This window comes from Pteronotus mesoamericanus, unplaced genomic scaffold (assembly GCF_021234165.1).
Source record: "Pteronotus mesoamericanus isolate MK-2021 breed Mesoamerican mustached bat unplaced genomic scaffold, CSHL_Meso_final contig_50, whole genome shotgun sequence".
Taxonomy (NCBI): Eukaryota; Metazoa; Chordata; class Mammalia; order Chiroptera; family Mormoopidae; genus Pteronotus; species Pteronotus mesoamericanus.
The window spans coordinates 38,007,243-38,026,630 of NW_026555186.1; the positions used below are offsets into that span (position 1 = coordinate 38,007,243).

The window sequence follows — 19,388 nt, forward strand, 5'->3', positions numbered from 1 at the left end:
CTAAAATTCTGAATGCAATAAAAGGATTAAAATAAAGAACTTAGAGTGTGGAATTTAGAACTCTACCGACCCCTCATCCTAAGTTAACACCCCAAACCCCAAAAGAAAACTTGAAATCTTAAGCTTTGCATACTATTTTGAAAAAAATAAATAGGTTAGACTATAATTAAATACTTGAATGCATATTAATAAATTTTGTGTTCATTAACACGCTCAGAGTCTGGGTTTTAAAATTTGTCATAGCTGATTTCTGATATATTTGTCTACACGAGGCAAAGGAAGAAGGATACTCTACAATTATTAAACTTATCAGGACTTAAAAGATTTTATTGTGGTCCATTTTTAAGGATAAAAATGTTTTGGGTTTTAAAAAGAGGGGCTATGGCTCTATATATTTTTAATTTCTTACATGTGCTGTTGAGGACTGCTTTGTTTGATAAAGGGTTGATTTACATTCTAAATCCAATCTGGAGATGCAGTTATAAAATAAGTATCTCTATTTCTTTATATCTCATATATATATAATATATAATTTGAATCTGAGAAGAATCAAATAAACTAGATTCATATTTGGGGGGCAAAAACATGTTTACTAGTTTAACAAAGCCAAAATGTACCTAAGGTAAAGGTCAAAGACTACTTCATTCCCTGCTGAGTAAATGCTCAGGAAGCACATTTGTCTACATTTCCTGTCATAACAGGAAGAGTGTAACTTCTTCCTTTCCACAATGGCTTCAGGTTTACCTCCTAACTCCAATATTTTCTCCCTCAGGGCCTTCCAAATCAATCCTTGCAAGACAGAAGGCAGGAGACTGTCTCTGTTGTAGTTTCCAAACAGCTACATTTGTTGAAATGTTATTTAAATGTTAGTGATTTCTTAGGCTAAACTGTTCCAATTTAAAATTAAAAGTCAAATTTCCAAACATTTAGAGTGGTTCTCTTATTCCTATGAGTGGTTTAATGTATTTCAAAGAAATGCAAATATATATACAAAAAATAATGATATAAGTTTTTTAAACTAAAGTCATTAGAGTGTGTTGGGATGTACATTTTCAAATACTTTCACTGTATTAATTTTTGAAGGCACTCATTTTAAATGAATAAATTGCAATGTTAAAGTTAGTTTAGACTGCGAAGGACATGGCTTTTGAAATAATCAGCAACATGTTCTTTAATCTACAGTTTTGAAGAAACATTTTGGTTTGTGTGGTCTATTTATGATGTTAATATTTTTAGTGTTGGTTTCTCAGTAATACAATGCCACACAGTTTGTGCATTTGCAAAGCAAAAGGTGACTTGTAGCAAACAAGGTGTGTGCATGCATTCACAGAAGTGGAAGCTGCTATTCAATGTCAACTTTGCACACAAAATGATTGAGATACAACAAACCCAAACAGCAGAAGTTTTATGAGCTAGTTTTAAAATGGAAATGATATGAAATACACAATTACACTGAAATAACAAAAAGTCTCAAGGCCCTCAAGTTTATGGGGAACTTATTTCTTAAATCCAGTAACAGAATTCTAGAGGAACAGTTTCCTTTTCCCTGTAAACATTTTGACCTCCCTTGGATGTTGTACAAAGGACCGCTGAGTCAATCTGACTGCCTTTGAGATAATACCTTTCTGACAGTGAAGCAATAGTTCTAGCTCACATAAATGTAAAATGTCCCACAAATATCAGATGTATGAGAGGTATGTGGTGCATTTAGCTATGAATCGACTATATAGGGGGAAGATCACTTGTGAATTGTTTTTAGATTGCTGGGAACACAGTACAAATGAATGGCTTGGTGTCATAGCTGTTAGATATCAGCACTCTGGCTACTGCTTTCCTTGATTTGAAAATTCTCAAAAGTATACTTTACCATTTTTTTCTTTTAGGTTTTCTTTTTCAGTCTCCTCAACCACTAATAATTTCAACAAAAACTTTTCTCCTTGGTGATTTTTAAGATTAATGAAAGAATGGTTTAACTTCCATGCATGAGGAATCTTTAAGTAGGTATCCACAGGATGCATCAATTTACCCTATAATTCAATTCTGAGATGTGTTGTACTACTGTGTCCTAATATATTACTGTGATACATGCTAATTTTATTTATATAAAATGAATTTAATAAAAATTTTAATACAAGTGTAAGGGAGGCAGCCAGCTGTTAAGAAATGATACTGAGGGGAAAAAGGCATAAAAATCTTCAGTATGAGGTATTTGCAGGTTTATTTTGGATTTTGAGAGAGAAAAAGCAACAATTCTGCAGTAATTGAACTTTTTTTTTCACTTGATCTGAAACAAAGTTCCAGATATTCATTGCCTAACATAGGTAACTCTTCTACATTACTTAAAACATAATTTGCTCTCAAAAAATATACACTTGCTTGATGTGTGATGTGGATAAAAGCAACTGACAAGACTGGAAGTTCTGTTTGTGGAGATGACAAAAGAAAACAGTGTGATGATTAATCTGTTTTTTAATTCATGGTTTACAATTCATTACAAAGTTATTTCTTGAAGCAATTTATTTGTATTTCTAAATTACCCAGCTCCTCATATTTAAAGAGTGAATCTATCTCAATTTCAATAAATTTTGTAATAATTTAGTAGGTTGTAACTCTCAAATTTAGAACTGTAATTAGTACTTTTATTTATTGATATTCTGGATTATCATCTTGAAGGAAAGAATGTTACAGTAAAAACTCCACTGAAATTTTAAGAAGAACACAAAATAGTAGAAAACAGAAGAAAGGAGTAAAATTTGTTTCTTTTTAAAAGGAAGTCACTTCAGGAAATCAATACATCTCCAGAGAAAAAGTTACACAATTTAACAGCTATGAACTCTGAATTCTTTTTAGTCATAAGGGGATTCTGCTGTTCTATTAACAGGAGAATGTTGCTAATTGTCTTTAATTTGTGCTCCAGTTATTGCACTGATAATTATATAAAATTTTGTTTGCTGGCAAAAACTATTAGTGCGCCAGGTCTGATGGAAGAAAAGAACTTCAAACATTTAAAAATCTTTTCCCCTTAACATTACTACATTGGGCTCTAACTGTGTTATTTGTCAAATAATTGTCCCTTTTGGTTATTTAAATATTTAATTGCATTTTTATAACAAAGCACACAAATAAATTTGGGTTTACCTCTCCTTGGGTTTTCAGAGTGGAAAAAACTGAAAATTTTAAATACAAATATACAAGTTACCAGGTACTAAGTTAAACATACCTAATTTTTATATGTCCTCTTGATACAACAGATACAATAGATTTCTAGGTATATTGTTTGTAAAAAGAGTCACACAAGGACAAAACTCATTAATAAATGAGTTTTTTATTAAAATGGCTGTTTTTGAGTATAGTAAAAACTGGTACTATATGAATCATAGAAGGGTAAGATTATCGCCTAATGTCTAATTGATGAAGGTACCTCCTAATGGGAAAAAATTTAAAAATGCAGACAGAGAACTTGAAATTGTAAGTTTTGAATAAGCTGGAGGTTGGAAGTGGTAAGAATGGTGATCTGTAGTTCAAAATAACTTGGTTAGTAACATGCATATGAAAAGAAGTTCCACAGCAGAGACCTTAGGAAACTGGCTTCTCCTCATCCTTGTCACTTTCCCTGCTCTACAACTGTTCTGAATGATTTTTCTTCCTGTCCACCAGCCATCCTTTCATCAGCCAGCTCTTGCTGTGAAATTACTCACCCATTTAGCTTCCAAAGGTTCCTTTGTGCTCCTTCTTTACACTGCTCCATTTTCCTTCCATCTCCCCATACCATTTTAAGGTAAAACCCTTGTGAAATGAAGGTCTAGGTATCATTCTTTAGTGTGCTCTACAGCACAGGAGGTGTTTTGATGCAAATCACATTAACTCTACCATAATAGCTTGTGGTTCAAATAGCATGAATCTTAATAAAATAGCTTAATAGGAAATTTATTGAGCATTTATTATATGTTAGGTGCTTTACTTTTCTTCTCTAATTATCTCAGTGACCTAATGAGGTGAGTACTCTTTTTTTTTAATCCTCACTCTACTACTGAACAGAGAACTGATGAGGCTCAGAGAGGTTTTAAGTCTCTTGCAGGAGGGTCATACAGCTAGTAAGAGGCAGAACTGGGACCAGAACTAGGTCTGTCTCTAAAACCATGCTCATTACTATTATATTATACTGGGTTCCAGTATGGTATAATTGGGAAAAGCTATGACCTAAAACTATGTTCTTAGCCATTATATTATACAGGATGAAGCAAGATTTAATGAAGAAACTCATGTTTGTTTTGTGTTTTAATCTGAAAGATCCGGGCTCAAATCTTTGGCAAACACCAAAGCTTTGCATGGCTGGAGCCCTGCCTAGTCCAATCTTTTCTCTCATCTCTCTAAAAGTATACGCACCAAGGTCAAGTTTCATGGAGTCTCCTTCAGCTCCCTAGCAAGCTCTCTCCTTTCTAAAGGAGCTTTGCAAATACTGTTACCTCTGGAATGTTGTCACCTGCCTGACTTTGACTATCTTAATGTTTCTATCTTTAGCATTTCCTCCCAAAGGAATTTTTCTGACCCTCAATCTAAACAGAGCACCTCCTATTACTCCTTTATAGCGCTTTGATAATTTCATTGATAGCACCTATGAACAAAACTTTCGTTATATTTGCCTATTTCATGGCTGATTCATCCCACTAGGTAAGAGGCCCACAAATTATGGTTCACAGGCACATTCATTCACCTGCACCTTGTTCATGGCTGCTTTCGCAACTCATTGAGACAGTCACTGCATGGTTTTCAAGACCAAAAATATTTGTTATCTGGCCCTTCACAGTAAAAGTTTGTTGACTTCTGCAGCAGTTAATATGGTGGATGAGATTCTTCTTGTTTACCACTGAAGACTTAATGTTAGGCACATTGCAATCCAATAGTATTTGTTGATTTAATAAATAAATGAATTATTCAGCTGTAAATGGATTGATAAGGATTAAATGGAATTATATGTATGGAGTTCTTGAAAATTGTAGCTTCTTTTTACTAAGTAATCTGAAAGGTTTTGTGAGACAAATGGAGAACCCAGGATTTTATTTATTTTTGCATACTGGCTTAAGATATCCATCTTGTTTAGGTTAGAATTTGAGAAATAAGCAGTTTTCATAAACTTAGAAACTCTGGAAAATTTAAAAAGCTCTTAATATTTTTCCTTCCCTAAACTATTACATGTATACAATTGGAGATTCTGAATTTTAGCTGTTCCCTATTTCCATTATGAAAGATAAAATAAGGGCAAAATTCAATTTAAACAGTTAACTGCTCTGTTTTACAACAGTTTTATTTCTTAATATACAACTTATCACATCAGCTCTGCAATATTTCATTTCACACTTTACGCTAGAATTTCTTATTCTGTAAAAACACACCCTGTTCTCTGAATTGCCAAATAAACACCTGCAATGGCAGAGCAGGCTTTTACTGCTTTTAAGAAAAGATCACTGTGAACCATTGTATGAGGTTCCATTAAGGAGTCTACCATGGGGGAAACTTCAACAAGGGCCAAGCAGTTACCTTTTTCTTTTCAACATGCGAACTCATAGTTTAAAGGCAGCTCAGTTGAGGGGTACCTCCATACTTTGTGTGATATGTTATGGCAGATTTGCTGGTGTGAATTATTAGAAGTTACCTATCTCTTTTAAACTCTCTCCAAATGCTTCTTATGATGACTCTTTGCACATGACAAACATTTATAAGTCATGCTAGCTGTTGAAAGCTGACAATGGCCATCTAAAATAACCACTGCTATATATGTTAAAATATGGCATTTTTATATTTACTAATTCCATTTAAAAGTATTGAATTAAAGAATCTGCTGTATCTAAAGAAAAAAAAAGGACAAGACTAAGATTCTAAATTCTATAGAATAAAATCAAGAAAATTATCTTCAGGATTAAAAAAGAAGATAAACTAAGCTGAATTTAAATAATTTTTCTTCTAAAGTTATTATTACTTCTAACATGAATGAGAATCATAGCAAGTATAGACACAACTATTTTTTAAATTTAAAAAAGATGTTCAGTTATTAGCTCAAAAGTAAGGTGTTAAAATTCTTGTATTCCTGTGTGAGTTTTATGCTCCTTTATGAAGCATAATTAAAGCTCATGAATTCCACCTGCAAAAAAATTATTTCCTCTTTGCAAGCAAAAGGAAGATACAATGACTTTCATGAACCTAAAAATTACTTAGTATTATTAATGAAGTGTAGGTGCTAATTCCTACAATTTTTGACTGTACCCAAAATAGATTCTAGTCCAAATAACTGGGTATAAATAGTCAATGGTATATGATGTTCAATATTTTAGTTTCAATTTTAATGTATAAACCAATTAAAAATGTTGTGGTTTTATCTTGAAAAAATTATTGCTTTTTGACTTGACCCATAGCAATAAATAATAGGTAGGAAAACACTGAAGGAACACTTTATAAAATCTTAGCATTATTCATCCTTTAGCTCAATTTTCAGCCAAAAATAGTTCAAGTCATACATACCTTGAATATGACAATTTAAGGAATAATAAACATAAAAATCTAAAAAAATTCTTTACCTCTTAATAGCATACTGGTTTTAACAGCATAAATAACAACTTCCATTCATTATAATTTACACATGTAACAACATACCATTTTAAACCATTAATCAGTTCTAGTCTCACAGGTCCAAGAAGATAGAAAGGGACAAAAGAGATAGAGTGTCTTTATTTGGGGGAAATTATAGTCTTATAGGGCATTTCCAAAGCTGTTCTCTTAGCTTTCCCTAGTGTAAATGGGGTACAGGCAAAAGAATCTTCTCTTCCACAGCCAAGGAGTGCCTGCTTTATAGGTTCCACTATCCATTTGCAATGGTTGGGATCTGTCAATACAGCAATTTTTCCCAGGAACCATTATTTGATATTTCACAGCAGAAGGCAGACAAACTATCTATACCTCTCCTTACACTGCCTAGCTAAATCCACTCTATGTGTGAAGAAATCACAGTTATTCATGATATACAAGTATTTGCTGAATAGAGCATTTGGATGTCTTTAGAATACATACAGGGTCTGGCAGAAGTAACGCCTGCTTGAGTATGGTTGGTATGGTAATAATATGGGTGCAAAAATTTATAGTTTTAATTTGAAACTTTTCACCTAAAATGTTATATGGTGTGCTTGAGTGTGATAGTGTTATGTTACAGAATTACATGCTTATGATTTTGTAATAAAAGATTTTTTAATAAAAAGGGCATTACTTGTGCCGGACCCTATAGATTAATTTTATCATATGGATATTATCACTGAAGTTCTAGAAAAACATTACAACATCACCTGCCTCTGTTTATAAAAGTCAGGGTTTAAAGAAAATAGTATGAATTAACTAATACTTCTTGCCTACATGTGATAAGTTACTAATATTTTATATGGATGTTTTCTCTGTTGTTGTTGTCAGGACATGTTAAATATTTTGGATATATTGCAAAGTCTGTGAAGAGAATAAAGGCTATTTTCATTCAGGATACTTAGCCTATAATATAAACCTTTCAAATTGATAACCACAAAAGGCCTTGTACCCATGTATATAAGAATATCTTTGGTGATGTGTGCAATGTTGCAAATGTTATGCTTATAAACTCTTAATCATTAAGCTATGCATGTTACACAAGTACAGCTCCCACTTAGAATTCAGGTTGAAGTAAAAACTAATCATGAATGTGTAAACTGTTTTTCTACAAGATAAAGTTATTTTCTTCCCCTTTACATATCAGAGACTATTAGCACTTAAACTGGCTATGTTTAATTCAAAATGTTTTTCAGGACCCTTAACATGTTTGGGGAAAATGTAATAAATAGAACATGTCAGTAATAAAAGAAAAAAGTTTACCCTACTCACCTGTCTGTTACGTTCATCCATAATCCTCGTAATCTGAATCTTTTTTCTCCCCATAGTCCCCGTTTTTCTTCTCTCTCTCGTCCCTGAAATTATGTATTTTTTCCTTCCTTTTCTTTCTCTTTCCTGTTCCCTCCAAACAAATCTCCTTCTTCAGCACTTGCACTGCTCAGTTCCCAAATTCCTGCATTCGTTCCTGCTGAACAAAAAAAGAACAATACCCTTTAACAGCAAGTCAGTATCATGAGAACTATCATATTCTCATTTTTAAAAAATAAAACTATATGGCAGTAAGCCAATCAAATGAATGAAAATAAGGGCCTAATAAAAGTACACAGTATATCACATGCAGGAGCACACCAAGTAGGATCGGTTTGTTTTTATAATTAAAAGAATCTCATAAGTAATTTAACAAGTAATTTAAATGATGAAAACTATGTTTTAAAACCCGACAGTTGAAATGTATCTTTTGCAAGGAGTTTCTTAATATTTTTTGATAAAATTAGGTGACTATTTTCACCTTTCTGTGATGAAAAATTACCTAAATCAGAGAGTTAATGAACCTTTATGTACCTGTGTATGCTAAGTAGGGCAGCTAATTCATTTCTAAAGGGAAAACAATCTCCTGTTTTGACAGCAGAGGTGATAACGTTGTCCCTCGTTATGCAAATAGGATGGACTATTATCAAAGTGCTATTTGATATATGTAAATGTCAACTAATTTAAATCTAAATCTTTTAATCTTATTTTTAAAAAGTCAGCACTATGAGAATACTGTAAAAAGAATATGGGATATTTAATCTTACGTAACAAGCAGCTATCAGCAGTGAGATCTCTTTTCCTTTTGAAAGCCCTTAAGCTATATTTTCCATGCAAGAATCCAAAAATATAATCATTCATAAAAAGAAAAAAAGGAAGGTGTAAAAATTGGAGTATTATTCCATTTATAACTACACTTTTTTATAATAAGCCATCAGTCCTCTAAATTTAAATATTTTAAAAAGACATCATATCTCTTTGGGGAGTAAGATACAAAATTATAAAAGCTTGCTATTATATACTGGATATCTTTAGGTCATGAATTAATATGAAAGAAATGATCATTAATAATGTAAGATAAATCCAGAAAGTCCACAGTATTAAAAGTATATATTTTACTTTGTTTTAGAGTACATCTGAAAATATTTTAATGTAATGAAAATGAAAAGCCGTGAAATGTGGAAGTTAACAAGAAAACATTCCACAATGGCTTCTTCATTTGCAAGCGACAACTTCAATCATTCTATCCCATCTCATGTCAAAGAATGCAACTACTTTACACATTGCTCAGAATTTCCTTGTTTATTTTAGTTGGTGTCTCTCAATCAACCTGATAAATTCCCACATTTGTTATGTAACGCTAAGCCAATGTCCTGGCTATTTAATAGATCCGTTGGCTCCAATTCAAAGTTATTGGAACAGGAAAAGCTGTTATATACTTGGTCTGATCATCAGCTCTCTTTTGATTTGTCTGACTTAATTTCTAAATTCTTTACCACCTTAAGTAATTTTTTTCACAATTTTAAGTTTTCCGTGATTATCTAATTGCACAAGCTATTATGATTTAATTAGTTCTGGTGGATTAGGTGCCGCTTAAATACTATGACCATTTATTCTCTTTTGCCCAAAACCTTTCTATTAAACTGCAGCTCACTCTCGCCTCTGAGAATACATGTATTGAGTAACATCATGACCACACAGTGCTCATCAAAAACTATTTATTACTCCAGCAGTAATTTTAAATGTTGGAAGTCGTTCAAAAGTTTTAAAGAGTTATATAAATAACACACATTTGACAAATACACATGAAAAAAATTAGCTATATTAAGACATACTAAATCACATTAAAATATGAAAAGTCCACAAAGCACAATTGCATCATATATTCACTGTTGGCACTGTAATTATCTATGTTTAGAAACGGTCTCAAATATCACTCAACTGGGCAACTTTCCTGTGTTTCCTACAGCCTTACCTTAGAAGCAAGCAGCACGTTAGGATGGTATTTCCCATGCATGTGCAAGACCCCAAAGAGACAAACAGGCTTCCTCTATCGCAGGAAAGCCAACAGAAAAGCCAACCCTTGAATCCACAGCAAATGCAAATGGGACAATTTCCTTTCTTTCATTTAGCTGAGGCCGGTGGCACTATCGGCTTACAGGACTATGCCTGCCTAAGTGCTTATTCACTCTAAGGTGGAAGGTCAGGGTGGACAGATTAGCGTGTGGTAACAAGGAGGGCAAGACGGAGAACTTCTACAGATCCTGATTTCAAAACACAAATAACCAGACGAGTAGAGAAATATCCCTGGAGAAAAGCCTCCTCAGAAAGACAGGGAGTGTTCCTGATGAACCAAACTTAGAAGAGTTCCTCCATATCACCACTCCACACTTCACAACTTTGGAAAGAGACACTTTTTAAAAGGGCAGAGCAAGGATTTTTTTCTTTTTAAACTCTCAATATGTGATGGGGAATATTTTGCTAGAAAACAACTTACTACGTAGATGTCAAATATATATATATATATATATATATATATATATATATAGTTGATAAAAATGCCACTGAGTATTTCCTTTTTGAAATATGCAAGGTAATGTATAGAGAAACAAGTGTAAATTTCAGTAAAATTAGAGTATTTCCTTTTTTTCTGTAAAAATGAATATTTCCTCAAGTGTTGCCTTCTGCACATTTCTACAATGCAAAATTATGTTATTAAGAATATATGCAGAATAATATGTAGTGGCGATGGGGCTGTTTTCCTGAAGTAAAATGTGTCATGGAACATATGGCTTAGAACATTTGATTATGAGTCACCACATTTCAAGGCTGTCAGTAAAAATTCAAAGAGTTAGGAAGGTCAACAACAGCTCTGTAGTTGTTTTCTTAGCATAACTATTCCTCAAACCCGATTTTTATGCAAAAATTATATTGTAAGGTTGGCTTCAAGTATTAATTTGTAAGAAGCCTAGAGAGGCTGAAAAAGAGATTATATAACTTTAGTAATCTGTAAAATTGTTTTGTATGCATATAAAGAAATGTTTGTAATACCTAAACTCCATGTAGTAGAATTTCAAGTTATGCTGAAAACTTTCATTATGTACAATCAACCATAAGCTTAAAATAATTCCAGCAGGCTCGCCGCTACTTCTTTCCACATGAAAGAAGCATTCTTGGAAAATGACAGAGTTCCATAGAAACAATCAGTAATTAAAAAAAGAAAGAAAGAAAAAGAAATGCTCTACCATCGTTACACTCTATAGAGTTCCAGTCTTCTGCCTTGTTTTTCTTTTTGCCAGCCTAAGTATAAGAAAAATAAAATCAGGCTGCTTACTAAAAAGGGGAACTTCATTATGGCAGGCTTCTGTTCACTTTGAGTTTGGTACAAGCAGACAGACGAAGGCAAAGTGGCGCGAGACCCAAGTACAGAAGAATTTCTTGTGAACAGATGCTAAAGATCCTTCTCCCACTGGCTCTCTCATTTATAAGTAAGTTCCCTTGAGTGATACACACCTCCTCCCTCCCTTGCCCCCCTTCCCTCCCTCTCTCTTTCTTGCTCCCATCCTCCCTCCTTCCCTCCCTCCCTCCCTCCATCCCTTCCTCCCTCCTACAAATCCCTCCCAGTAACACAGAAGAGTCTTGACAGAATGGCAGGAAACACGCACAGACTGGTCAGGGAAGGATATGATGTCAGCAACCACGAACAATAAAAGGTGTAAAGGTGCTTCCTTCCCTAAACTGTTCCAGAAGTGTAAAATGGGAACCAAAACTCTTCACTTCCTTCTCTGAGCAGAACTGTCTGAGTGTACTGGGCTGCACACCCTGCACAGAGAGGCCTTTGAGAGGTTCAGATAAGGGACAATGAGCAAAATCCAGACACGGGGACGACAATTTTAATTTCTATTTTTAATACACCTGCGAAAAATCCATGTTAGCTTTAGGTTAGTATTTTTGCCTGATTGCTTTAAGAAATAAAAATTAGAAAACCAACAAGTTCACTTTGGTGAAGAAGCTTTATCACAAATACCATTTGTCATGTCTCAGAAAAATCGACACTGTTAATGCAGCCACATCATCTTAATTTACCCTTTAAGGCAAATGAACAATTTTATACAGGCAAAGGGCCAAATGGATACATTATATTTTTGGGAACAATAGAAACACAAAAATTGTCCAAAAAATCAATGTTGGTAAAATAAAATGATTATTTCTTTGACCCCATAGCTAATAAAAGGACATATACTGGGTGGGTGGAATAGGTTCCTACGGTATTGAAATCCACAAAATTCTTCTTAAAAAAAGCACCGAAGTAACTAACATCAACTTTCAGTATATAGTGAAACTATTTATTTTAATCACATCACTATTAGATTCTTTCTAACATGGAAATGGCAGTCTACCATAAGGTTTCTGTAGGAAGAAAACCACATATCAAGTGATCTGAGTCATCTTCAGATTTCAATCATCTTCCCACAACACTTTGATTTAGAAATTAAACATAACCTTCAGTTACGTGTTTTGATCTTAGAGTGAAACTGCCATGCCACATTAAAAGGTGTGGGAAGAAATTAATTCTCTCCTGCTAAACTCATCAGTGCAAAGCATGTATTTTGCTATAATAAGCACAATGCAGTCACTTAAATAAAAACAGTTTATGAAAAATGATAGAACATTAAAATATGTGATGTCAATTTGCAAAGAAAGAATTCTGGTTTTCTTTTACACATATTGGCAAATAACTTTTTCATTGACTCACGTCACGTTTTGTGAAAACTCAAGGCTGAAAACCAAATACACTATATCACAAAAGAAATTATAGTGGTAAGTAAATACAAGCTGGATATTTAGTAAGGGACAAAAATGATCATAAGCCCAGCTGCTGCAAGCCTGGTACTACTGATGGAAACAATCAAATGATTCATTATTACTTTAAGTCCAAAACATTGCTCATTATGGTGCATCTAGATACATTTAACTCTACTTTATATGTTTGAAAGACATGAGACATCCAATTATATTTTGGTTAAAACGAACAAGTAGAGCGCTGACTGGTGTGGCTTGGTGGACTGAGCACCGGCCTGTGGACCACCAGGTCATTGGTTTGATTCCCTGTCAGGGCACACGCTTGGGTTGTGGGCCAGGTCCCCAGTTGGGGGTGAGCAAGAGGCAACCACACATTGATGTTCCTCTTCCTCTCTTTCTCCCTCACTTTCCCTCCATCTAAAAATAAATAAATAAAATCTTAAAAAAATAAAAAAAAGAACAAGTAGAACTTTTACTTTCTTTTTTTTCCTAAAGGGGTATTCTGAACTTCAAAAGATATAATAATTCTTCTTCTTCCTCCTGTTACTTGACTACATCATGTCTTACGAGTTGGGGAATATTTCCTTAGTCCTGAAAGTTATTCTGTATCTCTCTAAGTTTACCATGTATTATACCCTACAATATAGGGTATAGAATGTCAAATTACCCTGCTGTGAATGCAAGCTGAGTTCATTTTAAAGACACACAGCCAAGGGTGTTTTAAGGGTAATAAAAGAGCAGCCATTCTTTCCTGATGGATAAATACCATCATGCCAAACAGTTACTTTCTTTGTCTATTCCAATTTAGATAGAAATTGATGAATTTTGAGTTATTTGCAAGTTTCAGTAACATACTATCACATACAAATAATAAATAATGTTGATGGTCTTTCCTGCCATGTTCTTTCCTACCACCTGCCAAACGCCTTCCTACCACAGGGCCTTTGCATAGGCAATTCCCTTGGCCTGGGATACTCCTCCTTCCCCTCTGTGCCTCTATAACTTCTTCCCTTTCTTTTCTGCTCCACCTTCTCAGGAAGCACTCCATGCTCTCCTGATCACATCAAATTCCTGTAAAGGATTCACAGCACCATCATTCCTCCTTTGTAGCTCTTGTCACAATTGGAATTGCATGCCTGCCTGTTTTCTTCAAAATCTGTGGGCCAGGTATGCATACAGTAGGATTATCCTAGTAGCAGCATACTATTAGTTAATTAATGAATTAAAGATTTTTATCTCAAGTGACTATTTTCTGCAGTCACTACTTTTAATGACTACTACTTAAGGACATTTTCATATTTTTGTTCATACAAAAGCAGACTGATAACTGATAACTGATAACCTCAAAATTAATCCTTTGTCATATTTATATAGCATCTCATATATGGAAAGAGAAGCGGAAGCTGAATGTATTTCGAAGTCAGGAAGTGCAGAGTTTGAGAACCTTGGCTTGTTACTTAGAAGCTGAGTGAAGATTTACTTTCTTGGGACCCTGTTTCCTTGCCCTACAAAAAGTTGGGAAGGCACCTCTTCATTTGTAGCATGGTTATGATCTCTAAATCTGGTGCTATAGGTGAGATGCTGGGTACACAGCAGTACTGGGAAACTAGTCTACTGCTTCTAGGGCTTCTTGCGTGTTGAAATATAAATTCAGTCCCATCACACAGTAAGACGATCAAGTGAATCAAAGTCCTTACCTACACCACGAAAACTTCACTTTGCGGAGTTAATGATGAAAAACTTCTAACAGGTAATGCTTCATTTACCCCTTAACAATAATCATTACGTGAAGAAAAAATTCACAGGGTTACAAAAATTAAGAAGTCTCTCTTAAGTATCAGTCATGGAAGAGCTTCAGGCTGCAAATGTAGAAATAACTAGGGAAATATATCAATTTTCCCAATGACCACGGCTGCTGAAAACTCTACATTAATGCTTCTAGTCCTACTTTAATATCTTTCCCCAAGGACAAAAGGAGATGAAATGTATGTCAGAAATATAATAAGGCTAAAAAGGAACTCGTTTTGAAAACCCCTGCAATTAATTTAATAAGTGGGCCTAACCTGCCATTAACACTGACATAAATGATTTTATTTACACAGTTCTAGAATTTAGGAGGCACATACCTTTAAACAACTGTATTGCATTGTAAACAATTTAATAAACATGAAGGAGGCATAGCTTCCCTGTCATGGTTTTCTATGGTATATTTTGTCTTGGATTTTTTTTTTTCACACTGCAGCTTAAATAGCATTCTCCAATCCCCATTCCAAAATAAACTCCAAATGGTCTAAATATGTCAAGAGCCTCGTGCTATTCAACCACACCGCAGTTTTTAGTCTTTCCCCATCATATTAAGTAATTAATTCAGGGTTTTATCATGTCTTTGATTTCCTAATTTTTCACAATAGGGCAGTCACCACGTTTTCTTTCAAAGGCCACTTAGTGATGTGGCAGGGCTTACCACAAAGGTAAACTCTCCACTGTCCTCATCACAAAGCAAGAGCTAGTATTTAGCATCTCAGAATGTAGTCTGTTCCCCAGCTGTAGCCTCTCAATAAGCACATGCAGCTGGATTTTTGTTGCAGTTATTGAACAAAACAACTTAAGCAACTGCACAACACCAATATCAGAGAAAAGAAATTGTCAGCCTTCAAAGAGAGCTAGGTTTTAAGTGGGCGATGTTGCTACTATACATTTTTATCTTATTATGACAAAAATCTGAATTCCCATGCATCTCTTGATCCCATCAGAAAGAAATCTTATGTTAATTCTTAATTTTTAAAAATATATCGTATTTCTTTATCAAAATGGAAATACTCTACAAATTTTTTTCCTAAAAATTCTGTATGTACTGGATACCACTTTCAGCCTTACTAAATACATTTGTGTGTGTTTGTGCGCACGTGCAAATAGAACATTTTCCTGCAAAACTGCAGCAAATGGAAAACACATTTTACTTTTTCATAATGTGTAGATGAAACAGTAAGACTACATTTTAAGACACCTGGGTAGTCTTGAGTATTATCACCAATAAATAATCACATTATTAAGTTTGTGATATGGATAAAAGGACATTCTAAGTAAAGGCTTAGTTTTATTCTGTATTCAAATATTATGTTAAATGATTAAAAATTACATACTTAAAAATAATCTGCCTTTATTTACCTTTATAATTTATTTAACACTTAGAGATGATCTCGATATGGGAAGAAATACTGTTGTCCTGCCAATATTTTTGTTATACATTATGGAGAATATGCTTGATGAATCATCTGTTATTTACATTGAATGCCGTTTATTTTAGCGTCTAGTTAAACTTTAGAAATTTAGAAAGTTTACAGAAAAATCTTCCATACTAATATATAATATACAAAATGCCATAATAATACCTCTCAAGATACAGATATTTGATATTGCTATTATATGTAGCTCAACATGAACCCAGTGATTCATCAATTTTTCTATTTCTCTTCATCTCTTTTATAGCATCCTAATCAACCTAATTAAGGCTTTGTTCATCTGAAACCTCTGATGGCAATTTGTTTAACTCTATCCCACTGTGGTCTTCTTATAAGGAGAATTAAATCTGATCTTCTGACAGCAATCATTAAATGATCCCAACTGGCCCCAATTAAGCCACATGGCTCATAGGCTTCCATACAGTAAAGTGCCAAGTTCTCGGTTTCATTTACACATCATTCTTTACCTTGGTTTATTTTCTTAAAGTCAATTAAGTACGTGTCTTATCAAGTGGAACTAAATTTCCTTGTGTACACTAACTCAAGGCACAGTACATCAAGTGACTTCGCAGTCCCACTGAAGTATCATGCAGGACCCCTGAAGCCACTCTCTCTGCCTGTAGTGCTCTTAATGAAAAAACAAACAAACAAAAAACTTCCTATTTATTTACTCATGCCAAAATTGGCCCGCATGTATCTTCTCAAAATAATACACATGTTTAAACAGTTCTGGCTAACATAAATTAATAATGACTTTAATCTGATGTATTTACCACGCTCTTTTGTATAGAATTGGCATTTAGTTGCGTTTATTATTTTTTTTTTTAACATTTGAAATGATCTCTTTATGACCTTCTAAAAGAGCAGTGCCAAAGTAAGACTTCTGAAGTTAACCTTTTTTACCCTGAATTTCTGCTCTAATTTTTTCACATATGCTCAATTGTAAGTTCTGTAATGACGTTCCTAGGCCTTCCTCTGAGCACAGGTAGCCTCAGGATTTAGAGCTCATTGATTGTGTGCTACTCCAGGGAAATGGCTGATTAAAAACAGCCTCACGAGGAGGAGTGGCTCTCCTGTTCACATCCGGCTCATCTTATTTTAAACTCTAATACCTGTATGGAAATATGGCCCCCCGCTTTAGCTTTGGAGTATCGCAGTTTATAGAGTCCTTTACCTTAGACACCAAGGCAGAAACATAGCTAAATCAATCCCAATATGACTTCTGTTTGACACGGTTTCTGAAGGCCTTCATCAATTTCCCTGACTACTTTCCTGTGAATCGAAACAAATGCACTGTATTTTTTTTATATCTAATCTAATTATAGCTATCACTGATCATCTGTTGGTATCTGATGCATGCTATCTATCACAGTTCTTAGAGCAGATGGATTAGAACATATCTGTTTGTCCTAATCATACATTAAAAACTGACATTAGGATAGAGAACTTGAATGGATGCTATGCATATTATGGGACATTAACCTTGATGGAACATGTAATTCTTCTTATCACTTGACCAACAAATGTAATTGTAAAGAAAAAAATACAATGGAATCTTAAACATGCTGATGTTTGGCAACACCTAGAAAAAACAGTATGTACCTTTTCTTCGTGAGAGATAAATATATACTCAATCATCTCAATAGGTAACGGTTCTCAAAAGAGAGAAATTTAAAATATTTATTATATAAGGCTGACGGTTTAGAAAATATATACCAACCTCCCAACTGACTGACTTTTAAAAAATGTATAATAAATGCACTAAAAATTTAGTAAAGCCAAACAGACGCTGGGGTGTTGTATTATGAAATATTTCTCACTGTATTATAGTAATCTCCAATAAGATTTGATGTTAATTTTAGAGCATGCTTCTGCTAAAAAGGGCAAACCCTGCAACAGATTTAGTACAAAGAAGCTGAAAATATCCTGTGGAAAAAAAATCTGTAGTGAAATCAGCCAGCCCAAATCCTGCCATTACTCAGCACTGCAGTGACGCGCGGATGTTTGTAGTGGTTTGAGGAACCAGCAGGGGTGGAAACTCTACACACTCGACTCCAACATGATTGCAATTGAACCTCATCAAAGTAAGAGCTCATAATTTGTCACAGAAAACAGCCAATTAACATATGTTAGAAAAAGGCTTCATAAAGATAATATATGATTAAAGACCCAGTGCAGCTGTTGGAAATCAAAAATATGCATTTGAAAAAGAAATCTTAGTCTGAGCTTCCGTACGGTTAAACTGATAATGGCTACTATGATTTTTTTTTAAGTAGAAAAATATAATTACAGTGCTTCTCATAAGTTTGGGGTTATGGCAAAGGAGAACTGGGTACTGTGGCACTATTTACTATGCCTTACTTAGTTCTATAAATAGTTGAAACCCTTGCCAAAACTCTGTAGTTACTTTGTTATAGTGCTATTTTAAAACACAGACCTTCATTGTGAGCTAAATGGCCTTCAGGATGCACTTTGTAGTTATAGCATTCCTCTCAAAACTATATCCTCCCTTTATCTGTGCATAACTCCAGAACAAGAGGACTCTACATGGCTGCCCCGGTCACTGTAAAACACACTAGGGCTGTGTAACACATGGTTTTAATACTTCAGAACTTTTGTCAGGGTTGGTGGTCAGGAAGGGTGAGAGTTAAATGTCAGAAATGACACTAAGGTGCATGTATGCAGTGCAGATCCTGCACGCTACCTGCCACAGCTTTGGAACGGATAAACTACATGTAACTGTATGTATTTGGTCTATTTGTATCATAGGTTTTAAACTAAACTTCAGCTTGGACCATGCAGGCAAGCAAATCCTGGCTAAACTGACTTCACTGGAGACCATAAGCCAAAACCGTTATTTTTAAGATTACAGCTAACAATGTAAAAGTTTGATTATTACTCACAGAGAGAGACGTAAAGGCGTTAAACATGATAGTAGGTGCCAAGGACACCACTGTGAACAAAACAAAGGTCCTGGTCCTCACAAAACACATTTTAAAGAGGCAATAAACAAGCACATTAATGTGATGACTTTAGAGAAATGCTATAAAGCAAATACCACAGTAGAACAGGTTAGGTGGTAACTGAACAAGCAAGGGCAGAGGTGGACAGTGCTGTCAGGAAAGGCTATTCGAGAAGATGGCATGTGAGCAGAGATCTAAACCACAGAAGGAACCAGGCAGTATTGGGAGGACTGGTGGTAACAGCTTGGCTAATTTATAATTTCCTAAACCTCAGTTTCTTCATCTACAGAATGGCAATAACACATATTCTACAACGAGGTTGTGAAGCTCAAATAAAAAACCCAGCCACATTCATTTGCGAAAATTCATTGTGTAAACTTCTTTTCTTTACTTCAGTATTATATAATTTTATAAAAATTACAAATGCTTTAAAGCACTGAGGAAATAATAT

General features: G+C 34.3%; 1 protein-coding gene across 12 annotated transcripts in view; it reads right to left on the reverse strand.

The window, feature by feature from the left end:
• The window catches only part of MEF2C (myocyte enhancer factor 2C), a 161,207-nt gene that overhangs the window by 80,510 nt on the left and 61,309 nt on the right, over nucleotides 1–19,388 (reverse strand). For 8 of the 12 annotated variants that reach the window (XM_054578590.1, XM_054578588.1, XM_054578589.1 and 5 more), the window contains one exon: nucleotides 7,894–8,089. In XM_054578590.1, coding sequence (XP_054434565.1) covers nucleotides 7,894–7,947 — 54 coding nt within the window. In that variant the 5' untranslated portion in view covers nucleotides 7,948–8,089. Of the gene's footprint in view, nucleotides 1–7,893; nucleotides 8,090–11,174; nucleotides 11,252–19,388 lie in introns of those variants that run through there. The other 4 variants (XM_054578582.1, XM_054578584.1, XM_054578586.1 and 1 more) reach the window with 2 other exon arrangements.